Here is a 20254-nt window from a genome sequence, read left to right as displayed (position 1 = left end):
TATTTGTTCTCATTTTCATTGTAAATTAGTTTTTTCTAAAATAATTTTTCCCTTTATTTATAATATTTCTTGAGTTTTGTCACCTCATTTCTGAGTTTTTCTAATTCTATCTTATGCTGTTCTTATATGTCTCCTATAATTTTCTTAATATATATATTAGTGTATTTTGAAATAATAGGTTCCAGTATAGGGATGACTTTTTGAGATGTTAATTCTTTTTTTCTTATGATAGTTGTGTGGGCTTTGACCTTGGATCTTCCATTGCTCAGATTTAGGTGAGTTAATAGTTCTATACTTTGAGTGGAAAGTGTGGTTCAGGATAGCTTGTCTAGTTTCACAGAGCTCCCTCTTCTGTTGCTTTCATTCATGTTAAAAATGTGGTGGCTTGCGTTCTGAGATGTTCTGGCTCTGTTCCCTCCTTTAATTTCTTGTGGGCCTTCTCTCCGTGTCATCTTTATTTTCTCCATCCTGTTCACTTTTGATTCCACTGCCAAGAGTTTCTTCTCAGTGTGTGGCCCTGGCTAGGAAGGGAACCGGAGCAGGTCACCTCCAAGGTCTAAACTGCCCCAGCCCTTCACGCTTCCTCACTCGGCCCTCCGTGCTCATCCGCTACTGAAGTAGGCAAACCCTTCTCAGCTGCCGCTTCAGTTCTCACCTCGGTCCACTGCTCTTTCCAGCAAGCGCTTGCTGGTTATTTTGGGGGAGGGGGTGTCTCCTGTTCTCAGGTCCTTCCGTGTCCCCAGTGGCTTGTACTTTGGGGCTCAAGAGGGAAAACTTGTCACTTAGTTTTGGTGTCACCAAGTGTTGCCTGTGGGCTTTGGCTTTGCTACCGAGTTGCTCCATATTTTATGCAGGGATCTGGGAAGGTGCACTGCCATCGTGCAAGCTGAGGATCTTAACTGGAGAAAACTAAGGAAAATATGGACAGGGTCAAACTGTGCCAGCCTGGGGAAATTTGACCAACTGTGGTAGATTGGGTCATTTGCACTTAGAGTCACTCGTGGGTGGCTGAGCCCATCTACTTTGACCTTAGGCACGGCAGGTCACTGGAAAAGTCCTGAATGGATAAGAAATTACTAAGTTAAGAAAATAGGTAATGAGAATCCACCATGTGCCAGGCACGGTACTTAGCATGAGGGTCTTCGGTTCAGAAATGCAGACCACAAATAAGAGATGGTTCTGCTAGAAACAGTTATTTTAAAAATGTTAACAGAATTAACTAACAGAATCAACTCTCTAGCACTTGAACAAGAAACACATAAAATAAAATAAATAGAAATCCAATGCATATCCCGATCTATCTTCTGGTAAAATTCTGATTCTGTTAGGAAATGTGAAGGCCCCTCCAAGCTCTCAAGAGGAAAACAGGCTGTCTTTTGAAGGGATTAAACAATCGTCTTCTGATCAGAGGAACACGTGGGCCTCCTTGCTCTCACGGGCAAAGACTGGGTCAATGTAAACATCAGCAGGAATAATGACAGGGACAGATTATAATACACCCAATAAAAGGAGAATCTATGTGTCCACAGTCCTGATACCATGACAATGTTAAAAGATTCCACACTTCCTTACAGAAGATTGGTATCTATTAAACACAGAAGGAACGATGGAGAAAATCCCGTTTTACAGCCACTACGGCAATAATTGATGCAGGCAAACATCACCAGTGGATGCTAAAACCCATGGGAAAGGCTACTGGGAGCAGGAACACCACGGCCTCAAAGTGCCACCCCTTAGGTTATCCATTAATTGTAACCTTAGATTATCCACTAATTATAACCTTAGATTATCCATTAATTATAAAGGGAAAGATGAAGCTTCACAGTGGAGACATCTGGGGACTGCACTTTTGCCACAAGATCAAACTTAACGTCACCAGTGATGGGACAAGGTGGACCACGTGCCCCGATGGGGAACACTGAGAAGAACACACAACATCACCTGGGTAGTCTTCCTGGCAAAAATGTCTGACCTGAATCAAGCAATGAGGAAACCGTCAAGCAAATCCAGCTGAGGGGCAGTCTGTAAAACAGCTCAGGTTCAAAAATGTCAGTGGTGTGGAGGCTTCAGACAGGTGGGAAACTGTTCTAGATGGAAGGAATTAAGGAGACTAAAGAGATGTGATAATCCACGCGTGACTCTCGACTGGATTTTGGATTGAGAAGGACAAACAGTTATAAAGGGCATTTTCAGGGCCTTTGGGGAAACTGAGTATCAGCCATACGTTAGGTACGAGTATTGCATTAGGGTTAAATTTTCCGAGTGTGACTGTCCCTTTGTGGTTATGCAGGAGCGTGTCCTCAATCATTGAAGATACTTGTTTCATAAAAGTGAAAATAAGAACTGCATTAGGGGGGTCGAGTTATGAGGAATTTTGAGCTGTGTGTTTTCAGGTCATCATATAGTTTTTTAAAAATTAAGAGAAAAACTTAGTAGATGATGTGATAACAAACGAACCCATCTCCTTCCTCCCAACTACTGACTCCCAACTTTTGGAAGGAATCCTCCGTAAGGATTGTTTACCGCGGAGGCAGCAGGTGCTGCCCTCTGAGGGCGCTTCATTTAAACACGACAGTGTGAACAGTTCCTCATGTCCTTAAGTCAGGTAATGCCAGAAATAATGCCCACAGAACCTTGCTGGCAGGTCAAAAGACCTGCTTCTACCACGTTAGGGGAGAGAGCTGGACCCAGTTTACTACAGGACCTATCAGTTCACAGCATCCACTTAGGTTATTCAAATCTATTCAATCGGACAAACGTTTGCCAGAAGCCACCATGAGCCAGGCTTTGGCTCGGACAAAACAGAATGAAACATACTTCCAGCTATTGGGACCTCAAAACACAAGGGGTGACATGTGACACATATATGCATTATTCTTCATGTACTTTACCGATGTAATCAGAGAGCTTGACTTTCAGAGCCTGGATCAGTAATCCCTCTTCCACCAGCTCCTTGTACAGAGACTCGATGCTCCTGGGGGAAAGCAGCAGCACACACGTAAAACCTCGGCATCTCTATTAATCATCACGTATGCACAGAACAAACCAGATCTATTTCAAAGTACGTTTGTATATGCGCAAATACATGGAGTTTTGAAGTGTTTCCACAATTTGGGGATAAATTAGGCTTTTTAAAAACAATACTTTCACTCATCCATGTGCATATCTGATGTTTCCCATTAATAAGAATGATATCTCTGGGCGTCTGAGACCAGCTATAACTCCTGCAGTCTGCCCTTCCATCAGTCTTCGTGACGGCACAAATACGAATTAGAAATTACCCAATAATAGTAATGCAATGGGCCTATAATTACATATTCAGTTAGCATCTGCAAGCTGTAGTAGATCATTAATCCTTTGTGAAATTTATGTTTCCTTTTAACTCAATAGCATAATAGTTTAAAAGAAATATCTACAAAGGACAAAGGCTTATACTGGAGATAATTCTTACATGGAAGATAAAATGTCTCGAGTAATGAGTGTGATGATTTTTTAGGAGGGTGTTATACTTTTTTGCAGTGTTTACAGATGTCAAAACCACTTCTCTAAGAGGACCTTGGGCATATAGTCAGCACACTGGTAATTTATACTAATTGAGAAAAACTGGATATAGTATCCCACATAATGGATGAAACCCCCAATGATATTAGCTGGGGTTTGGCTGGCAGGCATTCAGATAGGTTAAGCCCAAATATTATTCAATATAACCCTTTGAGATACTTTGTCTCTTCCTTTTCTTTATTCTTCCATCCTCCCTAGTCTTTCTTTATGTTGAGAATTCTAAATACAACCATATTTAGACAGTTCTTCAACTGTACTATGATTCAAGTTAGTGTGATTAAAAGAGATCCAAGAACATTATTTAGACTCAAGCCAAATACTATTAGAATAAATGTTAATCCAATGACCTCAGTCTTTGGTTGACTGAAACTGTATTCCAGCAAATGTATTAAAAAAAGTATGCTCTCTGCTGAAAATTAACAAAAGTTCAATATATATATATATATATATATTTTTTTTTTTTTTGGCAGGGTCTTGCTCTGTGGCCCAGGCTAGAGGGCAGTGCTGTCATCAGAGCTCACGGCAACCTCCAACTCCTGGGCTCAAGTGATTCTCTTGCCTTAACCACTTGAGTAGCTGGGACTACAGGCACCCACCACCATGCCCAGAACATTTTTCTGTTTTTTGTATAGATGGGGTCTTGCTGTTGCTCAGGCTGGTCTCAAACTCCTGGCCTCAAGGGATCCTCCTGCCTCGGCCTCCCAAAGTGCTAGGATCACAGGCTTGTGGCACCATGCCCAGCCTAAGAAAGGTTTAATTGTGATAAAATTTGGGATAAGAGTATCTGACCTATATCAAGGAAGTATCAATTTAGTGTTTTAACTTGAATACTTATTTAATATAAACACATACCATAGGCATAAAATATTAACATAAAATTAAAGAAGATTCTCTAACATAATCAAAACAAAATATATTAAGAAGGCCTAAACACAAACCCATATTTGGATTTTCCAGTGAAATGAACTTTTGTTGCGGAATAAAACATTTTCAACCTTAAAACAACTTTAAACTATGATAAAAATACTGTCTTAAGGGTTATTAGTTTAATGAGAGAAACAGAAGTTGTCTTACAGATCATGGCAGAACTAATCTTACTCTAGTGGCATAGGGTCTTTAAAATTAACATGAAAAGTCTTTCAGGAATATGATGACCAGATATATCTGTATTTCTGGGCATAAAAATGAATGAAATAACAGTCACTCTGCATTTCACTGGAGAATTATTCCCAGCTCACTTCTGTTTGTTTCGGCGGTAAAGAGGCACATGCCGAGAACACGCTCGACGTCTAACGGGCATTGGCCATGAGGCAATGTGCTCTACATTTTCAAGCAGCATTTTATTCAGTAAAGCAATACTTTACATGCCAGAGAATGTGAGTGAAGCATTTTAAGTTAGTGGCAGGGTCATACTGTAGATTTGATTTCAGCTCTTGGTTTGTCACTGGATAAGGCACTTAACCTGATCTCCACTTGAAACTTCACCCCATTTTGGGACTAATGTAAGAACAAAGGAGAAAAGTGGCAACTAAAAGCTACTAAGAGACGCCGGTGGCCCTGTGTGTAGGTGTGGGCTGGACCCTCCTCACGGGAGGGACTGCGATGCTCCCTCTGTCCCCAGGAGCTGCCCCCAGAGGCCTCAGTGTTGGTGCGTGCAGAGACGCGGGCCTCCCCAGGAACCGGGGCACCTGAGTCTCGAGCGCTGACCAGGCCCCCGTAGGAAGCAGTCGGCCGCGGCATCTTGGCCCTGAGCCATTCCCCAAACAGTGGAACCCCAAGTGGGGAAACCTGCGGCCCCTCCTTCTAGGGGATCCCGTGGGAGCTGTTTCTCTGAAGAGTCCAGAGGCTGCTGGCCAGGGCTCCGTGCACACGTGCAGGCTCTGTGTGCCCCGGTCTCACTGGAGGTGTCTGCAGACGCACGTGCTGGGTTCTGGGCTGACCTGGCCTTCCCTTCCCCTCGAGATAGTTCTAAGCTGGCCTTCCTGTCTCCTGTCTTCTGTCCAGCAGACTTTGGGAAGAACAATGCTGATCCAAGGGAGAGCTAGGGAACACCCCCAAGTACGGGAGCAACAGGTGTTGGCCCATTAACAAAACCCATGAGGAGGAAGGGACATGTTCAAACTGATGTCTGACATCTGCTTATCAGGGATTTTAACTAAATTCCTTAATAATATTTGAAAACCTAGGTACTATTTATTTTCAATGTTAAAGCACTTAAGGGCCATTTTAATGTAAAAAACGAGCGTTTAAAGTTACTCGTTAGTCCTGTGTTGAAGCTGTGCCAGCGAAGCTCAAGGAAGTGGGAAGGTCCCTTACAAGACTCAGCCTCATCCTGCGAACTTGTCCCTAGGACAAGCAGGACCAAGTGCCTCGAGGCTGGGCCAGCGCTGTGCAGGGGGACAGGACATGCCTCTGCCTGAGGGAACGCAGAATCTCGGCATTTCCTCAAAAGTTTCATCCGGGTGTTATTTCTTAAACAATTTTTCAAGAACTACCCCCAGCCATGAATTTTAAAACCTAAAGTGCTACATGAGCTCAGATGCGACAAGGACCCGCGTTTGCCTCCCAGCCCACCAGGCACCTCTGCGACCTGGGATCTGCAGGACTCGAGGCGGCGCCTGCCACCGGCAGGGTGCTCTGGGAGGGAGGGGGGGTGCCGTGTGGCAGAGGTGCCACCCAGCACGGCCAGCGCCCAGCCGCCTCTCAGGGCTTCCTGCACCCTGCTGGGCTGCGCCCGTCCACCTGCCCCGCGACAGCGCGAGCCGATCCCCACCTGTCAGCTGTCAGGTCTTTGTCCTTCTTTTTCCCTCTTTTGCCTTTCTTCCCTTTATTTTTCTGAAAAAGAAAAAAAAAAAAAAAAAAAAAGGAAACAACCAGCAATTTAGTCAAAACCGGCAAGCAAATAAGCCCAGAAATGAGCTACGCAAACTGCTTTCGGAGGTGGCGGGAGGTGAAAAGTGAGTGACAATTGAACAGGGAGCCGCAGTGTTTTCACGGACATCGGGTTTGGCGGGGAAAACCCCGAGCTGCTTACGTGGCCGGAAGGCGAGGTCGCAGGCCGAGTTCCCAACAGGTCCATCTTCCTGTTCTGTGTCACCTTCTGCCCCTGGCCCCTCAGGGGACCCGCGCTCCCCACGCACGACGCACGCCACGCACCTTCTCTCCTTCCTCTCGCTCATCCCAACACGCCCATCTACTCGTTCATTCATTCCTCTCTATGGCAGTGTGATTCACGTGATGTGCACCTGTGCGCAGGCTGACTGGCTCTTACATTTAATTTCTATGTATAACCACACAACCAGCACCCAGTGCAAACTATACGGCATATTTCTCCCCTCTGAGCGCTCTGTCATGCTGCTTCCCATCCGTAGGCGACGCCGTTCCCACTTCACCGCAGATTCACGGTGCCCGTTCCTGTGAGTGGACTCACACTGTTGATACATAAATGCTTTTCATGTCTGGCTTCTTTCGAACAGCATTATGACTGCAAGATTCACGTCTATGGCTGCACGTAGCCTAACTTCATCCATGTTTTTCAGTTTTTTAAAGCTTAATTTTCTGTTTTGAGATAATGGTAGGTTCACGCGCAGTTGTGAGAAACAGCACAGAGAGATGGCGTGTGCCTCCACCAGGGTTCTCCCCGTGCCACGCCTCGCAGAGCTGTCTCGCAAGGTCACGGTCAGGATGTCGGCATGGACGTGGTCAAGGCACAGAACATCTTCATCCCCACAAGGACCCTCGTGTCACCCTTTTACAGTGACAGCCGCTTCCCTCCCAAGGCCACCCCGTCTTTAACCCCTGGAAACCACCGATCTGGTCTCCATTTCTGTAACTGTGTCCTTTCGAGAGTGCTGCCTAAACGGAATCTCACAGCGTGCAGCCTTTGGGGACTGGCTTTTCTCAGGCAGCACAATTCTCAAGGAACTCACCCAGGTCGTTGTGTGTATCAATAGCTCGTTCCTTCGTATTGCTCTTTCCAGTTTCAGGCTGTTATGAATTAAGCAAGTGGCTATAAGTGTGTGTCGCACATGTGTGTGTGTGTATGTGTGTGTGTGAGAATGTTGAATTTTTCTCTGATTTGGCCTTGAGGCCCCTCTCTGGAGAGTGGTTATAGAGTCCTGCCCTGCCTTGACGGGGCTCGGGGAGTGGGAGTTCGGTGTGCCTTCTACGGGCCACTTCTTTACCCGGGTGGACGGCCCAGTGCCTGAGTGTCTGCCCTGAGACCAGATGATTCTCTCACGGGACACCTGTTTATAGTGGCAGACGCCCCTGTGGCTCCGGTCTGACCTGTGTCCGGTTTATTCCAAAACAGCCACCCACTAGGACAGCCCTAGGGGGAGAGGCGGCTGGGTGTGCTGACCAGGCGACACACAGAGCGGGCAGCCCAGCAGAGCACACGAAGTAACAGATGCGGTTTTGTTACTTCCAGATCCCAGAGAGAAGAGGGCAGCCCCTCGCAGGGCCAGCGCGGGTGGTGGCAGGTGGGGGCGCCATCTGGGACACGTGTGCTGAGCGTGGGACCTATGGACTGAGGCCTTTACTGGGGTCTAGGGAGTTACCCGGGTGACTTGCTTTCCCACAGGGAGTTCCAACTGGGGAGTCTACAGCAAGCAGGCGTGAGGTCCATGGCATCGTGCTGTGACACACGGGTGTCACTGTGGCGTATGTGTGCTGTCCGTGTGGGGTGTGGGGGTCAGCGGGGCCAGCTGGGGAGGCTGTATCTAGCCGTCCCATAGGGCGGTGGGTGCCAGGAGGCGGTTGTTTAAGGAGGCAGTTGTCATCTGGGCCAATGACACTGAGGAGTCGGAGGAGGTGGAGAACTGGGGACTGTGACAGGGGTGACTAAGCCGCGCTTCTAGCACGAGAAAGTTAAACTTAGATTCAGCACGGATGCTGAGGCAATGTAAGATTTTAAGAATTCACCGCAGGGAACGTAAGTCTTCATTTCCCTGGCACGCGTGTCATGAGTGCAGCGGCCGGGCTGTACCGGACGTGCACGTTCGCCTTTTTAAAACAACGGCCCAGCCGGGATGCGCGGTGGCTGTGCCACTTCACACTCCCACCAGTAGCGTGCACGTGTCTAGCTTCTCCCGCCCTCCCCAGCGCTCGGGGAGTCCCCGGTGCTTATTCCAGCCACACTAACGGGGGGCGGTGCTGTCATCACGGCTCCGTGTGCGTCTCCCTGGCGGCCGTGGTGCTGAGCTTCTGTTCACGCGCTTCTTGCCGTCTCTGCGTCCCCTTCAGTGAAACGTCTCTTCCTGCCTTTCATCCATTCTCTCACTGGGTTGCTTGTTTTCAAGCTTTCGAGTTTTGAGGGTTCTTTCTGTGTTCTGAATACTAGCTCTTTGTCGGATATGTGGTTTGCAAATATTTCCTCTCAGTCTGTAGCTTGTCTTTTCATCCTCTTAAGAGCGTCTTTCACAGGGCAAAAATTTTAATTTTGATGAAGTCCAATATTTCCTTTTATGAATTGTGCTTTTGGTATTAAATCTAAGAACTCTTTGTCTAGCCTTAGATCCCAAAAATCTTCTATATTGTTTTCCTAAAAGTCTGTGACCCATTTTGAATTAATTTTTGGACAATGTGAGAGACTTAGGTTCATTTCTTTTTGCTTATGGATGTCCAGTTGCTCCGGTGCTGTTTATCCAAGGGGGTGTCTTCCCCCCTTTGAAGAACTTTTGTACCTTTGTCAAAATCACCCCTGGGCGGGCTGCTCTGGGTTCTCTGTCCCGTTCCGTTGTTCCGTGTGTCTGTCTATCCGCTACCAAGAGCACACAGCCTTGGGCACTGTAGCTACACAATAAGCCATAAAACTGGGTGAATTGATCCGTCTCACTTTATTCCTTTTTCAAAATTGCTTTAGTTATTCTAGTTCCATTGTCTCTCCAGATAAATTTTAGAATAATTTTGTCTATGTCTACAAATTATTTTGATAGAACTGCATTAAACCTATATATCAATGTGGAGAGAACTGACATTTTTACTATGTTGACTTCTATGTTGCAAAGACTCAACTTCTCTTTATTTAATCTCTGTATTTGTTATTGGTTTGTTGAGTACCAATACCGTATATGTGCCTGGTGTGTCTATTTAGCGCTTCTTTCATTTTTTTCATCAGATTTGCGTAGTTTTAACATTTAAGTCTTGCACCTGTTTTGTTAGATTTACACCTACATTTTTTGAGTGATTTAAAATGATTTTACATTTAATTTTGGTGTCCATGTGTCCATTGCTGGTATATAGAAATACAGGTTTATCCTGTATCCTGCAACCTTGCTGAACTCACTTATTGTTTCTAAAACTTTCTTTGTAGATTCCTTGGGATTTTCTACATAGACAATCATGTCATCTGTAAATGAAATCTTTTAATTTTACAATAGTTTTATATTTGCAGACAAGTTACAAAAATAGTACACAGAGGTCCTGTATGCCCCTCACAGAGCTTTCCCTATTAACATCTTACATTACTATGGTACATTTATCACAGCTTAGGAACCAACACTGGCACAATATTATCAATGAAAATGCACAGTTTATTAGGTTTCCACTGATTTTTCCCTAATGTCCTTTTGTGTTCCAGGATCCCAAGAAGGTTTTTGATTACTGATTTAATCTCTTTATTTGTTACTGGTTTGTTGGAACTTTCTATTTCTTCTTGATTCAGTCTTGGCAAGTTGTATGTTTCTAGGAATTTATCTCTTTCTTCTAGGTTGTCCATTTAGTGTGTAATTGTTGATAATAGTTTTTTATCATCTTTTAAATTTTTGTGACATTGGTTATAATGTCTCCTCTTCCACTGCTGAATTTATTTGAGCTTTCTCTCTGTTTTTCTTAGTCTAGCATAAAGTTTGCCATTTTTTACAATCTTTTCAGAAAACCAACTCTTAGTTTCATCAACCTTTTTTAATTCTCTATTTCATTTATTTCTGCTCTAATCTCTATTTTTTCCTTCCTTGCACTGGCTTTGGGTTTACTGTTCCTCTCTTCTTCTGGCTCACTGAGGTATGTTAGATTGTTTATTTGAGATCTTTCTTCTTTTTTAATGTAGGCATTTATGTAAATTTCCCTCTTAGTACTGCTCTTGCTATAAAGTTTGGCATGTTGTGCTTTCATTTTTGCTTTGAGATATTTTCTAATTCTCCTTTAGATTTTGGTTCAGTGTGTTGTTTAATTTCCACGTTATTTGTGAATTTTCCATATTCCTTTTGTTACTGATTTCTAGTTTCATCTCATTGTGATTGGAGGTTATCTGGAATGTTTTTAATCTTCTTAAACTTATTAAGACTTGTTTTGTGACCCAGCATGTGGAAAGCGTCCTGGAGAATGTTCTACGTGTACCTGAGAACGATGTGTCCTCTGCTGCTGCCGGGTAGAGTAACCGTTAGGACCATTGGTCTACAGCGGTATTCAAGTCTGCTGTGTCTCCCTACTGATCTTCTGTCTGGATGGTATATCCATTATAGAAGTAGGATATTGAAGTCTCCTGCTATTGTATTGCTGTTCCTCCCTTCAGATTTGTCAATATTCACTTTATATGTTTAGGTGCTTTGATGAAGGGTGCAAAGACTCCCTGTGAGAAGCAGTCTTAGCTCTCTACCTTGGAGACGCTGGCCCGGATGGCAAGCAAGGCTGTCTCTAGGATGGAGGCAGAGGCAGGGGCCCGAGTAAATGAACTTGGAATGCTCTGAACTTTGAATGCTGTTCTAACCCACTGTGAGGATGGAACTGGCGGGCATTATCCTAAGTGAAGTAACGCAGGAACACAAATCCAAGCCCGCAGGTTCTCACTTACAAGTGGGGGCTAAGCTACAGGTATGCACGGTCACACAGGGTGACATAATGGACGCTGGAGACTCAGGAGGAGGGAGGGTGGGGAAGGAGGGATGAAAAGTTCCCTGTTGGGTACAATGTACACTAGTCGGGTGATGGGAACCCTAAAAGCCCAGACTTCACCACTATACAACATATCCATGTAACAAAACTCCACCTGTACCCCCTAAATCTATTGAAATAAAAATAAAGTAAAATAAAACCAAACTATCACTCCCAACACCTCTAAGAAAAAATAAACCACTGTGAGATGGCTTGGTGGCAACTTATGATTCAGTTCATCTCATTCCTTTCTCTACCATCCATGTACGGAACCTGCTCATTGCCACGGCCCCCCTAGACCACCTCCAGCACGGATGAGGGGCGTGTGCTCTGGCTTCTTTAATAGTTTTTGTCCTACCCATGGGGCTTCGGTGATCAGAATCCATGGCCGATGGGGGTTGGGGGAGGAGACTGTCAGATGGTTGGATCTGACCCATTTATGAGGCCACACCCTGAGGGCTAAATGGTGGACCAAGTAAATTTACCAAAGGAAGGTGTGTTTCCTCATGAGGCGTCCACAGGCAGCCCTCCTGGACCTGCCGCTGCATGGGTAGGGGCCCCTTGTCATGACTGAACCTGCCCCCTCCCCACGCTCATTCACTACTCACCTTCCCTTTCTTCTTTCCTGGTTTGACTGGGTATTCCTTTTCTCTGTTCACAGCTAGTTTCAAGTTTTTTAGTTCTTGTCTCATCAATTCATCAACCTGGGTAAATACAAAACATACTACTTTTAGGTGACTTTGCATGCCCTGCATTTTCTATGTGAAATTATGAGATAGGTCATTAATAGGAAATTGTAAAGAAGCACAATCACTGTGGTAGATGACTTGTCATTACTACGACAGAAATGCAGCTATACCTGCACCCTTAGCTCCGACTCTAATTCTCTCCGTTTCTCCTCTTTGATCAGTTCTGGATCATAGTCTTGAAGGAAATTCCAAGATTCATCTTTATTCATCCACATGTCTATACTCCAGAAAGAGAAAGAAAAAGAAAATTAAAAAGCTTTTTTCAATATGTAGGTTAATGAAAGCAGTTATTACAATATAAACATGAGTCTAACTTTATATCTTATTGCATAGAATAAAAGTTGGAATAAAGTAAGTGATGAGATTCATATATGTGCTTGTATAATATCTTAAAAAAAGAAAATTGCCAATGTGAAAATATTAAGTAAAAAAGTGTTATGCAAATAGTATCCTACTCTATGATTACAACCATGTAAAAACAACATGTTAATGGTGGGATTATAGAATTATAGGTTACTATTTTTCTAATGTGTCTTATATTACTTTTATTATTCAAATGATCCACTAAAATATGAAAGATTTTGTTTGTTGAACTCTCACCAGTAATTTACCCTCGCCCCCCTATTATAAAACAGACAAAACTAAACACACAAATACCCATGACTTTCCCTTAATTCAACAGCTATATTTTTGAATTACTTTTTGGATGTTTTTGCAATCACATATTTTAAATTTCCCTTTTGTCTTATCTTGGTGGTTAGGAGGATGGACCTAGAAAAAGCTGACCTTAGAGAAAATAAGAATAATTTCCTATCACTAAAATAAACTGCAATAGAGCTCATTTCTCAGAGGGGAATTCCACACGGAGGCTGAGGTTTGGAACAATGGGGTCCTTGAAGCGGGGCTTGGGAAGGATCTCCCACGGGAAGACGAGACTTGCCAGTTTGGGAAACGGGGTCTCTTCCTGGAATCTATATTCAGAATGTGAAGGAAATTTGCTGGAATTCACCAAACTGACAACTGCCACCCAGTTTGGCCATTTCCCTGAGAACTCACTTTAGGGCTGTGATGACCTCCAACTTGGGAAGGCACCGGAGGGCCCCGGGAAGGCACAGGCAGAGGTGCCCCAACCCTTGCCAGACGGTGGCTACAACTTGGGAGGAAGAAGAGTCTGTGGGGCCTCCACGGCAGGTGGTGTCATGAATGGATGGACGGAGGTTCCTCCACCTGGCCTCCCCCACCAGCACAACACGGGGGCCCGGGGCCAGTGCGAGTGACCGGGAGAGAAGAGGGCAGTGCTTACACTCAAAAGTCACAGTGAGACAGAAGCATGAGTCTGGCTGCTGCCGAGAACCAGGGTAATCAGATGTGAAGGCCGAGAGTAGAGACGGTCCCTGGAGAATCACATGGGCAAACCAGCGAGAAAAGAGAGGTTGAGTCTCTGGATAAACCACAGGGACCAGGAACTAGCAAAAGGGGCGAGCAACGAAAGGGGAGGACGAGATACGCTGTGATCCGGGGAAAGCCAGACTCCAGGGAGAGACAGGAAAATGGTGACAAGATTGTGACGCACAACTCAGAGCTGGCAAATGGGCAAGACAGTCGTCCCGAGGGCTTTGGCCACCTGATGCCTGCCTGGGCAGCACAGCCAGTGCCAGGGCCACAGTCTGGGATCAGGTGGAACCCCTGTCCTACCACCTACCAGCTGTTGACCTAGCACATGACAGCCTTGATGAGCCTGTTTCCTGAGAAATAAAAATACTCCCTTCCTCATACTGCTAGGAGAGGGTAAGTGGAATAAGACACATAGAGTTCCCAGTTTAGCCCAAACAGTTGCTGCCATCCCCCGCAGCAGCGTCTCACAGGGTCTCAGCTTGCCTTATTGACAGTCTACCTCCCTGGAGCAGAGGAACCAGCAGGTCGGCTGCTGCACTGGGAACAGCTGTGCCAAAGCAGACATGTGTCAGCAAAGAGAAAGCCGTGGGCCCCAGGGGGCCACTGACTGTCCATCTTAGAGTGGTCAGCAAGGACCCCAAGGGACAAGACAACTACAGGAAGATGGGACAGGGAAATGCAATTCCAGTTCTCAAAAAGTGTGGGTCGGGTCCACCAGCTGCCAATGCTGACACTAGTGTCTAACATGGGGTTTCTGGGCAGAAACGGCTGTCTTCCACTCACAGGGAATGCGGGCCCACGCTCCTGCCTGGAGAGGCTGTGGGCAGCTCGGCTCAGCAGGTGTCGGCCAGAGCAGAGCCTGCCTGGATTCCCGCGGGTCCGAAGGAGCTGTGCTCTGGGCAGGGCTGACCTCAGCCTCTGCCACAAAGCCATGAAGGCTCAGCCTACCGTGAGGCAAGGTTGGGCGAGCAGGTTTTTTAAAACAATGATGCTGAAAGGACCCAAATTTCATCTAGAACGCTTAATGTGGACTTATAAGAAAGAGACAACAAATAAACCACAAAGGTGGTAAATTTTTCATAGAATCAATGCACTTATGTGTCCTTCCCCAGACAGGGAGGCCACATGAGAGGCGGCCCGGGGATTGGGGCACAGAGCACAGGGCGGATGCTGGGGGTGGGGAGAGGGCACGGATCGTGTCCCCTGGAAATGAGTCGGACAGCCGCAGAGGTGAGCCTAAGTCCAGGTGACCAGCCAGAACTGAGGTGTGAGGACAGAAGGGGAGAAGAACTGAAGAAGGCTGGTGGGCTGGAGTGGGCACACTGGAGCTGGCTGGAGAGCCCGGCTGGGTTCCTCTCCTGTCACATAATCCTCCTGGCGAGTGCCAGCCCGAGAGCCAGGGCACAGAACACACGCGTCGCGTAGACTGCCCGTGTCCTCTGGCTGATGTGAAAAATACCTTAAGCCACTGATATCTGAAAGTTCTCTCTTTGCCCTGAACCCCCACGGAAGGTGGATTTTGTGGTTAGCTTGTACGATGTGTGTACACCAAGGGCCCAGCTAGTTTATGATTTCCTCATTTGAAGACAATTGCTCTTTTTTAATACATTTTCTGAAAGGTACCTAAGCTTAAATTGAAAAACTTCAAAATATAGGAATAACATATAGAAATAAAATGTAAGAAAAGGAATAAATGCTTCCTTTTATGTGTTTAAAACTTTAAGCTTTCCCCCTTGAAAATACTGGAAAAGGTTCGGACGTGTTATAACGTACTATTTATTAATAACTCTTTCCAGAGTTCCCCCTTGTAGGATTATTAAATCTTCAACAACACTTACCTGTTACAGTAGGATATTTTAAACAAAACAGCTTTGTTATTTCAGAAAGCTACTTTTCTTTTTTTTCACTAGATAGATTCACTAAATTCGAGAAACAAAGAATTTAATAAGAAAAGGAATGCAGAGTGCTTAACAGAAAGGAAACCGTGACGTGACTATGTGCGTACAAACACTTGTGTGCTGGAACATTCTCATTCTGGGGTTGCAACTATATTTTAAAACGAAACACTGGGGAGCAGCTTTGCCCATTTCCCCCGTAGATGGTTTAAATGGATTGAGTTTTCCTACAAAACTTTGCTTTTCTCATGACACTTCTGCGCAGGGCACTTTCCAATCCCTTCAAGAATTTCATGGACATTTATAAATGCAGGAAGCTATTCATGGCCCTCAAAGGGCAACAACTGCCCCACTCTCTCGCAAAGCGGAGAAAGAGCTTTTATCCCGAGAATGTGAAAAGCGAGGCCAGGCAGTTTCACACGTGGGGGGGGGGGTGACGAAAGGGGCGGGTGGCGGGGTAATCTCAGCGATTAAAATGCTAATGTTTTATTTGCAAAGGAAAACCTTTGATTTTTAAGCAAAGAATTCTAAGACTAAGACATTTCATTTCTTTAAGTGACCAAAGACCTGGCAGATAACACACCCAGCGCCACAACATCCGACTAGGAAAGTGACACTCCGGGTTGGCTGCTCTGGAGGGACGCTGCTTGGGGTTTCAGCCTTAATGGAAACTGATATTATGTCAAAGGCGTGGATAGTTTTAAGAGCTTTTGGGTGGGGTGGCAGGTGGCAAGCCTTGGCTTCCCATGGGAACCTTCGATTTTCCCCAAATTAATCTTTGCTTTTATCAAAATAATACACATCATTTTATACAGAGTATGAAAAGGATTATAATAAAAACACTGTCCCACCTGTCTACCTGCCAGTTAGATTGCCCAATGGCATTCTTTCCTAAATTCATTCATTCATTAAAAATACACAGAATGAATTCAGTTATTAAATTTTGACTTCTTGAGCCCAAGGACAGCCAGGCACTGCTCTGGGAGTGAACCGATGGGGAGCTCTGCCCTCGGGGTCTCGGCATCCCGAGGCGAGAAACACCGAGAACACGGGCTCACAGCCACGTGGTAAGTGCAGCGGGACAGGCTGGGTGAGGGACTCGGTGCTGCAGGAAGTGCAGCACCCACTAGGGTGTGTGGAATGGTCTAGCCTCACAGGAGCGCTCCCAGCCGGTTTCTGTGTGCTTCTCCCAGCGGCCACACAACACGCTCATGTGCTTTCGCGATGCATCACTTTCGGGCACCAGTTCCTGACATGCTGCCTTGTGGAGCAGGCTCTCTCCCTGCTTTCTTCCTGTGCCCGCACTGTGTTCACGCAGTGTTATCAGAAGAGCAGGGGCCATGCCTTCCAAATGCCCAGGAAACTGTGGTCCAAGCGTGAGAGCAGGATGGCATGCAGATGTCCGTGGTGGGATGTCTCAGGACAAGCCCCACGGAAACGAGGGAGTGGCAACCAGTCAGCAAAGGCCAAGAAAGCCCAAGGACCGGAGCTGACTGGGCAGGGTGCAGGAGGGAGGTTTTACAGGAGACAATGAACTGGTAGGTTATCTGACGTGTTTGAAGGCTGGGGAATTATCTTGAAGGTTGATGACAGACATGCAGAATACGAAGCAAATGAGGGTTGCAGTAAAGACCACAGGGTGCCATACGGAGCAGGGTCTTAAGTGGCATTGCTGTCGCAGACACACACAGAGTTCCAGGGGTGCCCCCACCCGGACCCATGGCCCGTGGATTACTGCAACTCCCAGCTGTCATCCTAATTTGTATACACTACCCAGTTTGTGCCACTATCCCCACCCCATCCGCTGCTGTGACACCCAGTGTACCCTGAGCTGTTGGTGGCAGGTATCATCCCTGTGTCATTGCACCTGACACACTGGAGACACTCAATGTTTGTTGAATGACTATGGAAGTGAATGAATGTTTCTGATAGCGACTGCTCTGCACTGCGGTGTCAGAGTTGATGAACTGCCACGTCTGGAGGACAGCAGGCCTTGTCTCAGCGTCTGCCGACGCCAGGAGAGCAGCAGCTACGTCTCCCGGTGGTTGTGAACATTAAATGAGATGAGCATGGAAAACAATGCGCCTTGCACGTCTTGGGCACTCGATAAATGTGAGTTTAGCCCTTTGACCGCCTTTCTCCCCAGTGCAATCAGCTGACAAATCCTGCCAAAGTCATCATTTCCTCTGGGCTCCCGGCCTAGTCCAGCGTCCAGTGCACTGTGGGACCCTTGCCACCAGGGGTGTGTAAGAGAGTTTTCAGTGGTGCACAGACATTTTTATCTTCCATGATTAGCGTATCAAACCTATAGCTACACTGATATTGTTGCTTAGGATGAGAATTTACTAGTGTGAAAACTGTAGTGAATTTAAAAACTATATAAAGCCCAGAACAGTACCGGCGTTGTCTAGAGAAGACCAGGATGGGAATGGAGGCAGGTGAATGACTGGCACTGGGAAACATTCTACCTCACATCCTCACTGCAGTTTTCAGGAACTTACACAATAGCACTCAGGGCCAGGGTCGTCTTGGCAGGTCATTCTGTGTTGGGATTTATCCTGAGGGTGGAGTAGAACCAAAGGAATTGGATAATAGTTCCAGGAAATTATAATGGAAATATCTGAAAGACCAGTTCACACGCTTGCAGATCCAGCCAGATTATAGCTATGCTAATTATGCTGAACAACCCACAAAGGGAGAATGTGTCAGAATTCAGGCACATGCCTCAGTCTAATAGGATTAAGACATTTTACTGTACATAAGGTATCAATTTTCTTAATCTAAACAATCTAGGAAATAACCTTCTTCCCTGTCACTAAGCTGAGAATGTTCAGTGGAGGTCTCAGGGGTTCAAAAGGAGGATGCAGGTTTCGATTATGTTCTCATCCTATATGTGTCCTGCTCTTTCACCAATTATATACTTGTGGCCTTTCATGATGGGGCATCTAACCCTTCCCCACATGTGGCGGGTAGACAGAGTGACGTCTTGCTGACCACGCAAGTCCTCCTAACTGACCTTTGTATAAGTTATTTTCTTCCTCCATTGTGTGAAGGAAAACACTCGGTGACATTTTCCACTCCACTTCTTCTTCCTGTCCAAAGCAGAATAATATTTTTGTTAATTACAGGCACAGTTTATCTGCCAAGACCAGACAGTAACAGGCGTGCGCTGCGATGACCAGGACGATGGTTTATGTCCCGCAGGCCCAGGCCCTGTCCCCTGGGCAGCTTGCCCTGGGCTGTCTGCGCAGGGAGGGCCGTCCACCGAGCAGGTGTGGGTGGTCTAGGCTCACGGAGGCGTCTTCTACTGGTGCCGGCTTTCCCTTCCCAGTGGCCTCCCTGTGGTACCTTGCATCTCCTTCCTGGAACCGGGGTCTAGCTGGCCTGTCCCAGCCCCCTGCCTCCCCATGACAGAGATGCCTGACCATGTCGTCCTCAGCTGCCAACTCTGTGTGCACCAAGACGGGAGACTGCAGTGCCACCCACCACCTGCACAGGCCACAGCTCTGCGCTGAGCCCCGGCACAACACCCCTCTACCCCTAGGCCACCAGGGTCCACCTGCTCCCATAGTGAGAGCCCGGCCTCGCAAACTCTCATCTTATGTTTCCAGGCAACAATGTTTATAGCGTATCGACGGTCAGGTTTCTGATGACCAACGTCTTGGCCATTGCTACCCTCGGTAAGGACAAAAGGAACGACGCTGGTCTGCATCACGTCCACGAGTTTCCAAAGCATTCTACGTCCTCCCTGCGCAGCTTACAGGGAAGCAGACAGTGAGATAACGCGAGCGTCTCTCCACTGGGTGGCTTCCGGAGCACCCCACGGCTCCGGCACGTGACGTGACCCTCCTATTCTGGGCTCCAGTGTCAGGCTCTGGGATGTGGCGGCCAAACACCATGCGCCCTCATGCCCTGGTGTTGTGCAGCATCTGCGCCTTGGATCCTGACGTCTTTCTCCTGTTTCTTCACTCCCCACGGCCGAGCAAGCCCCAAACCCCGCCTGTTTCACCCTCTCAGCTTTCCTGGCATTCCCCCTCCCCCAACCCCCAGGCCCGCTGCTCTGGCCCTTGCCCAGGTTGTCCAGCTCAGGGCCACCCGCCTCCTGCCAGCAGGGGCTCATGGCAGACCCGGCCTCATGACCTCCTCCCTTGAAGCCCCACGGAGGGGTCTGTTTGGAGCTTCCCAGAGGCTCCATCCCCCACAGGATGAAGGCCAAGCCCCTCAGCAGGCCATGCACGGCCCTCCAGGTGTGCCCCCTGGACTAGGCCCCCACCTGCCTCTGCAGCCCTCGCACCTGCCACTGCCCACCTCCCCTGATTCCTCACCACACGGAGAGGCACTGACAGCAAGCACAACCCCGTAGGGCCCCAAACCTGGCACCTTTGCCTATGTGCAACAGGCGTTTAGAAAACATTTGTTGGATGAAACAAGGATAGAGAAAGTGCACGTTCAATCCATCCATCATCGCTGAGAAGGTAAACAACACGTGGTCTATCCACACAGTGGAATATTTGGTTCTCCCACAGAAAGGAACGCAGCGCTGATACGTGCGGTAGCACGCACACACCTTGAAAGCATCAAGCTGAGTGAGAGAGCAGCCCTACCCGTACGACCCCATGTGTGTGAAAACCAGACAGGGCCACAGGGACAGAAGCAGATCCGTGGTTGCCAGGGGGTGGGGGGGTGGGGAAGAGGGGAGTGAGGACAGGGTCTCCTTTGGGGGAGATGAAAACGTTCTGGAACTACATGCATGTGATGGTTGCACAGCAGTGTAAATGTACT

General features: G+C 46.9%; 1 protein-coding gene across 3 annotated transcripts in view; it reads right to left on the bottom strand.

Moving 5' to 3' along the window:
* IQCA1 (IQ motif containing with AAA domain 1) overlaps positions 1 to 20254 on the bottom strand; it is a 144395-nt gene that overhangs the window by 39742 nt on the left and 84399 nt on the right. For all 3 annotated transcript variants that reach the window (XM_045558704.1, XM_045558705.1, XM_045558706.1), the window contains 5 exons: positions 18489 to 18564; positions 12293 to 12399; positions 12042 to 12137; positions 6335 to 6396; positions 2892 to 2974 (listed from right to left, as the gene is read on the bottom strand). In XM_045558704.1, coding sequence (XP_045414660.1) covers positions 2892 to 2974; positions 6335 to 6396; positions 12042 to 12137; positions 12293 to 12399; positions 18489 to 18564 — 424 coding nt within the window. The remainder of the gene's footprint in view (positions 1 to 2891; positions 2975 to 6334; positions 6397 to 12041; positions 12138 to 12292; positions 12400 to 18488; positions 18565 to 20254) is intronic.

The sequence above is a fragment of the Lemur catta genome, chromosome 8 (genome assembly GCF_020740605.2).
Source record: "Lemur catta isolate mLemCat1 chromosome 8, mLemCat1.pri, whole genome shotgun sequence".
NCBI classification, from domain to species: domain Eukaryota; kingdom Metazoa; phylum Chordata; class Mammalia; order Primates; family Lemuridae; genus Lemur; species Lemur catta.
Note: the sequence above shows the minus strand (reverse complement) of the source record. Positions and strands in the feature narration are given on the sequence as shown.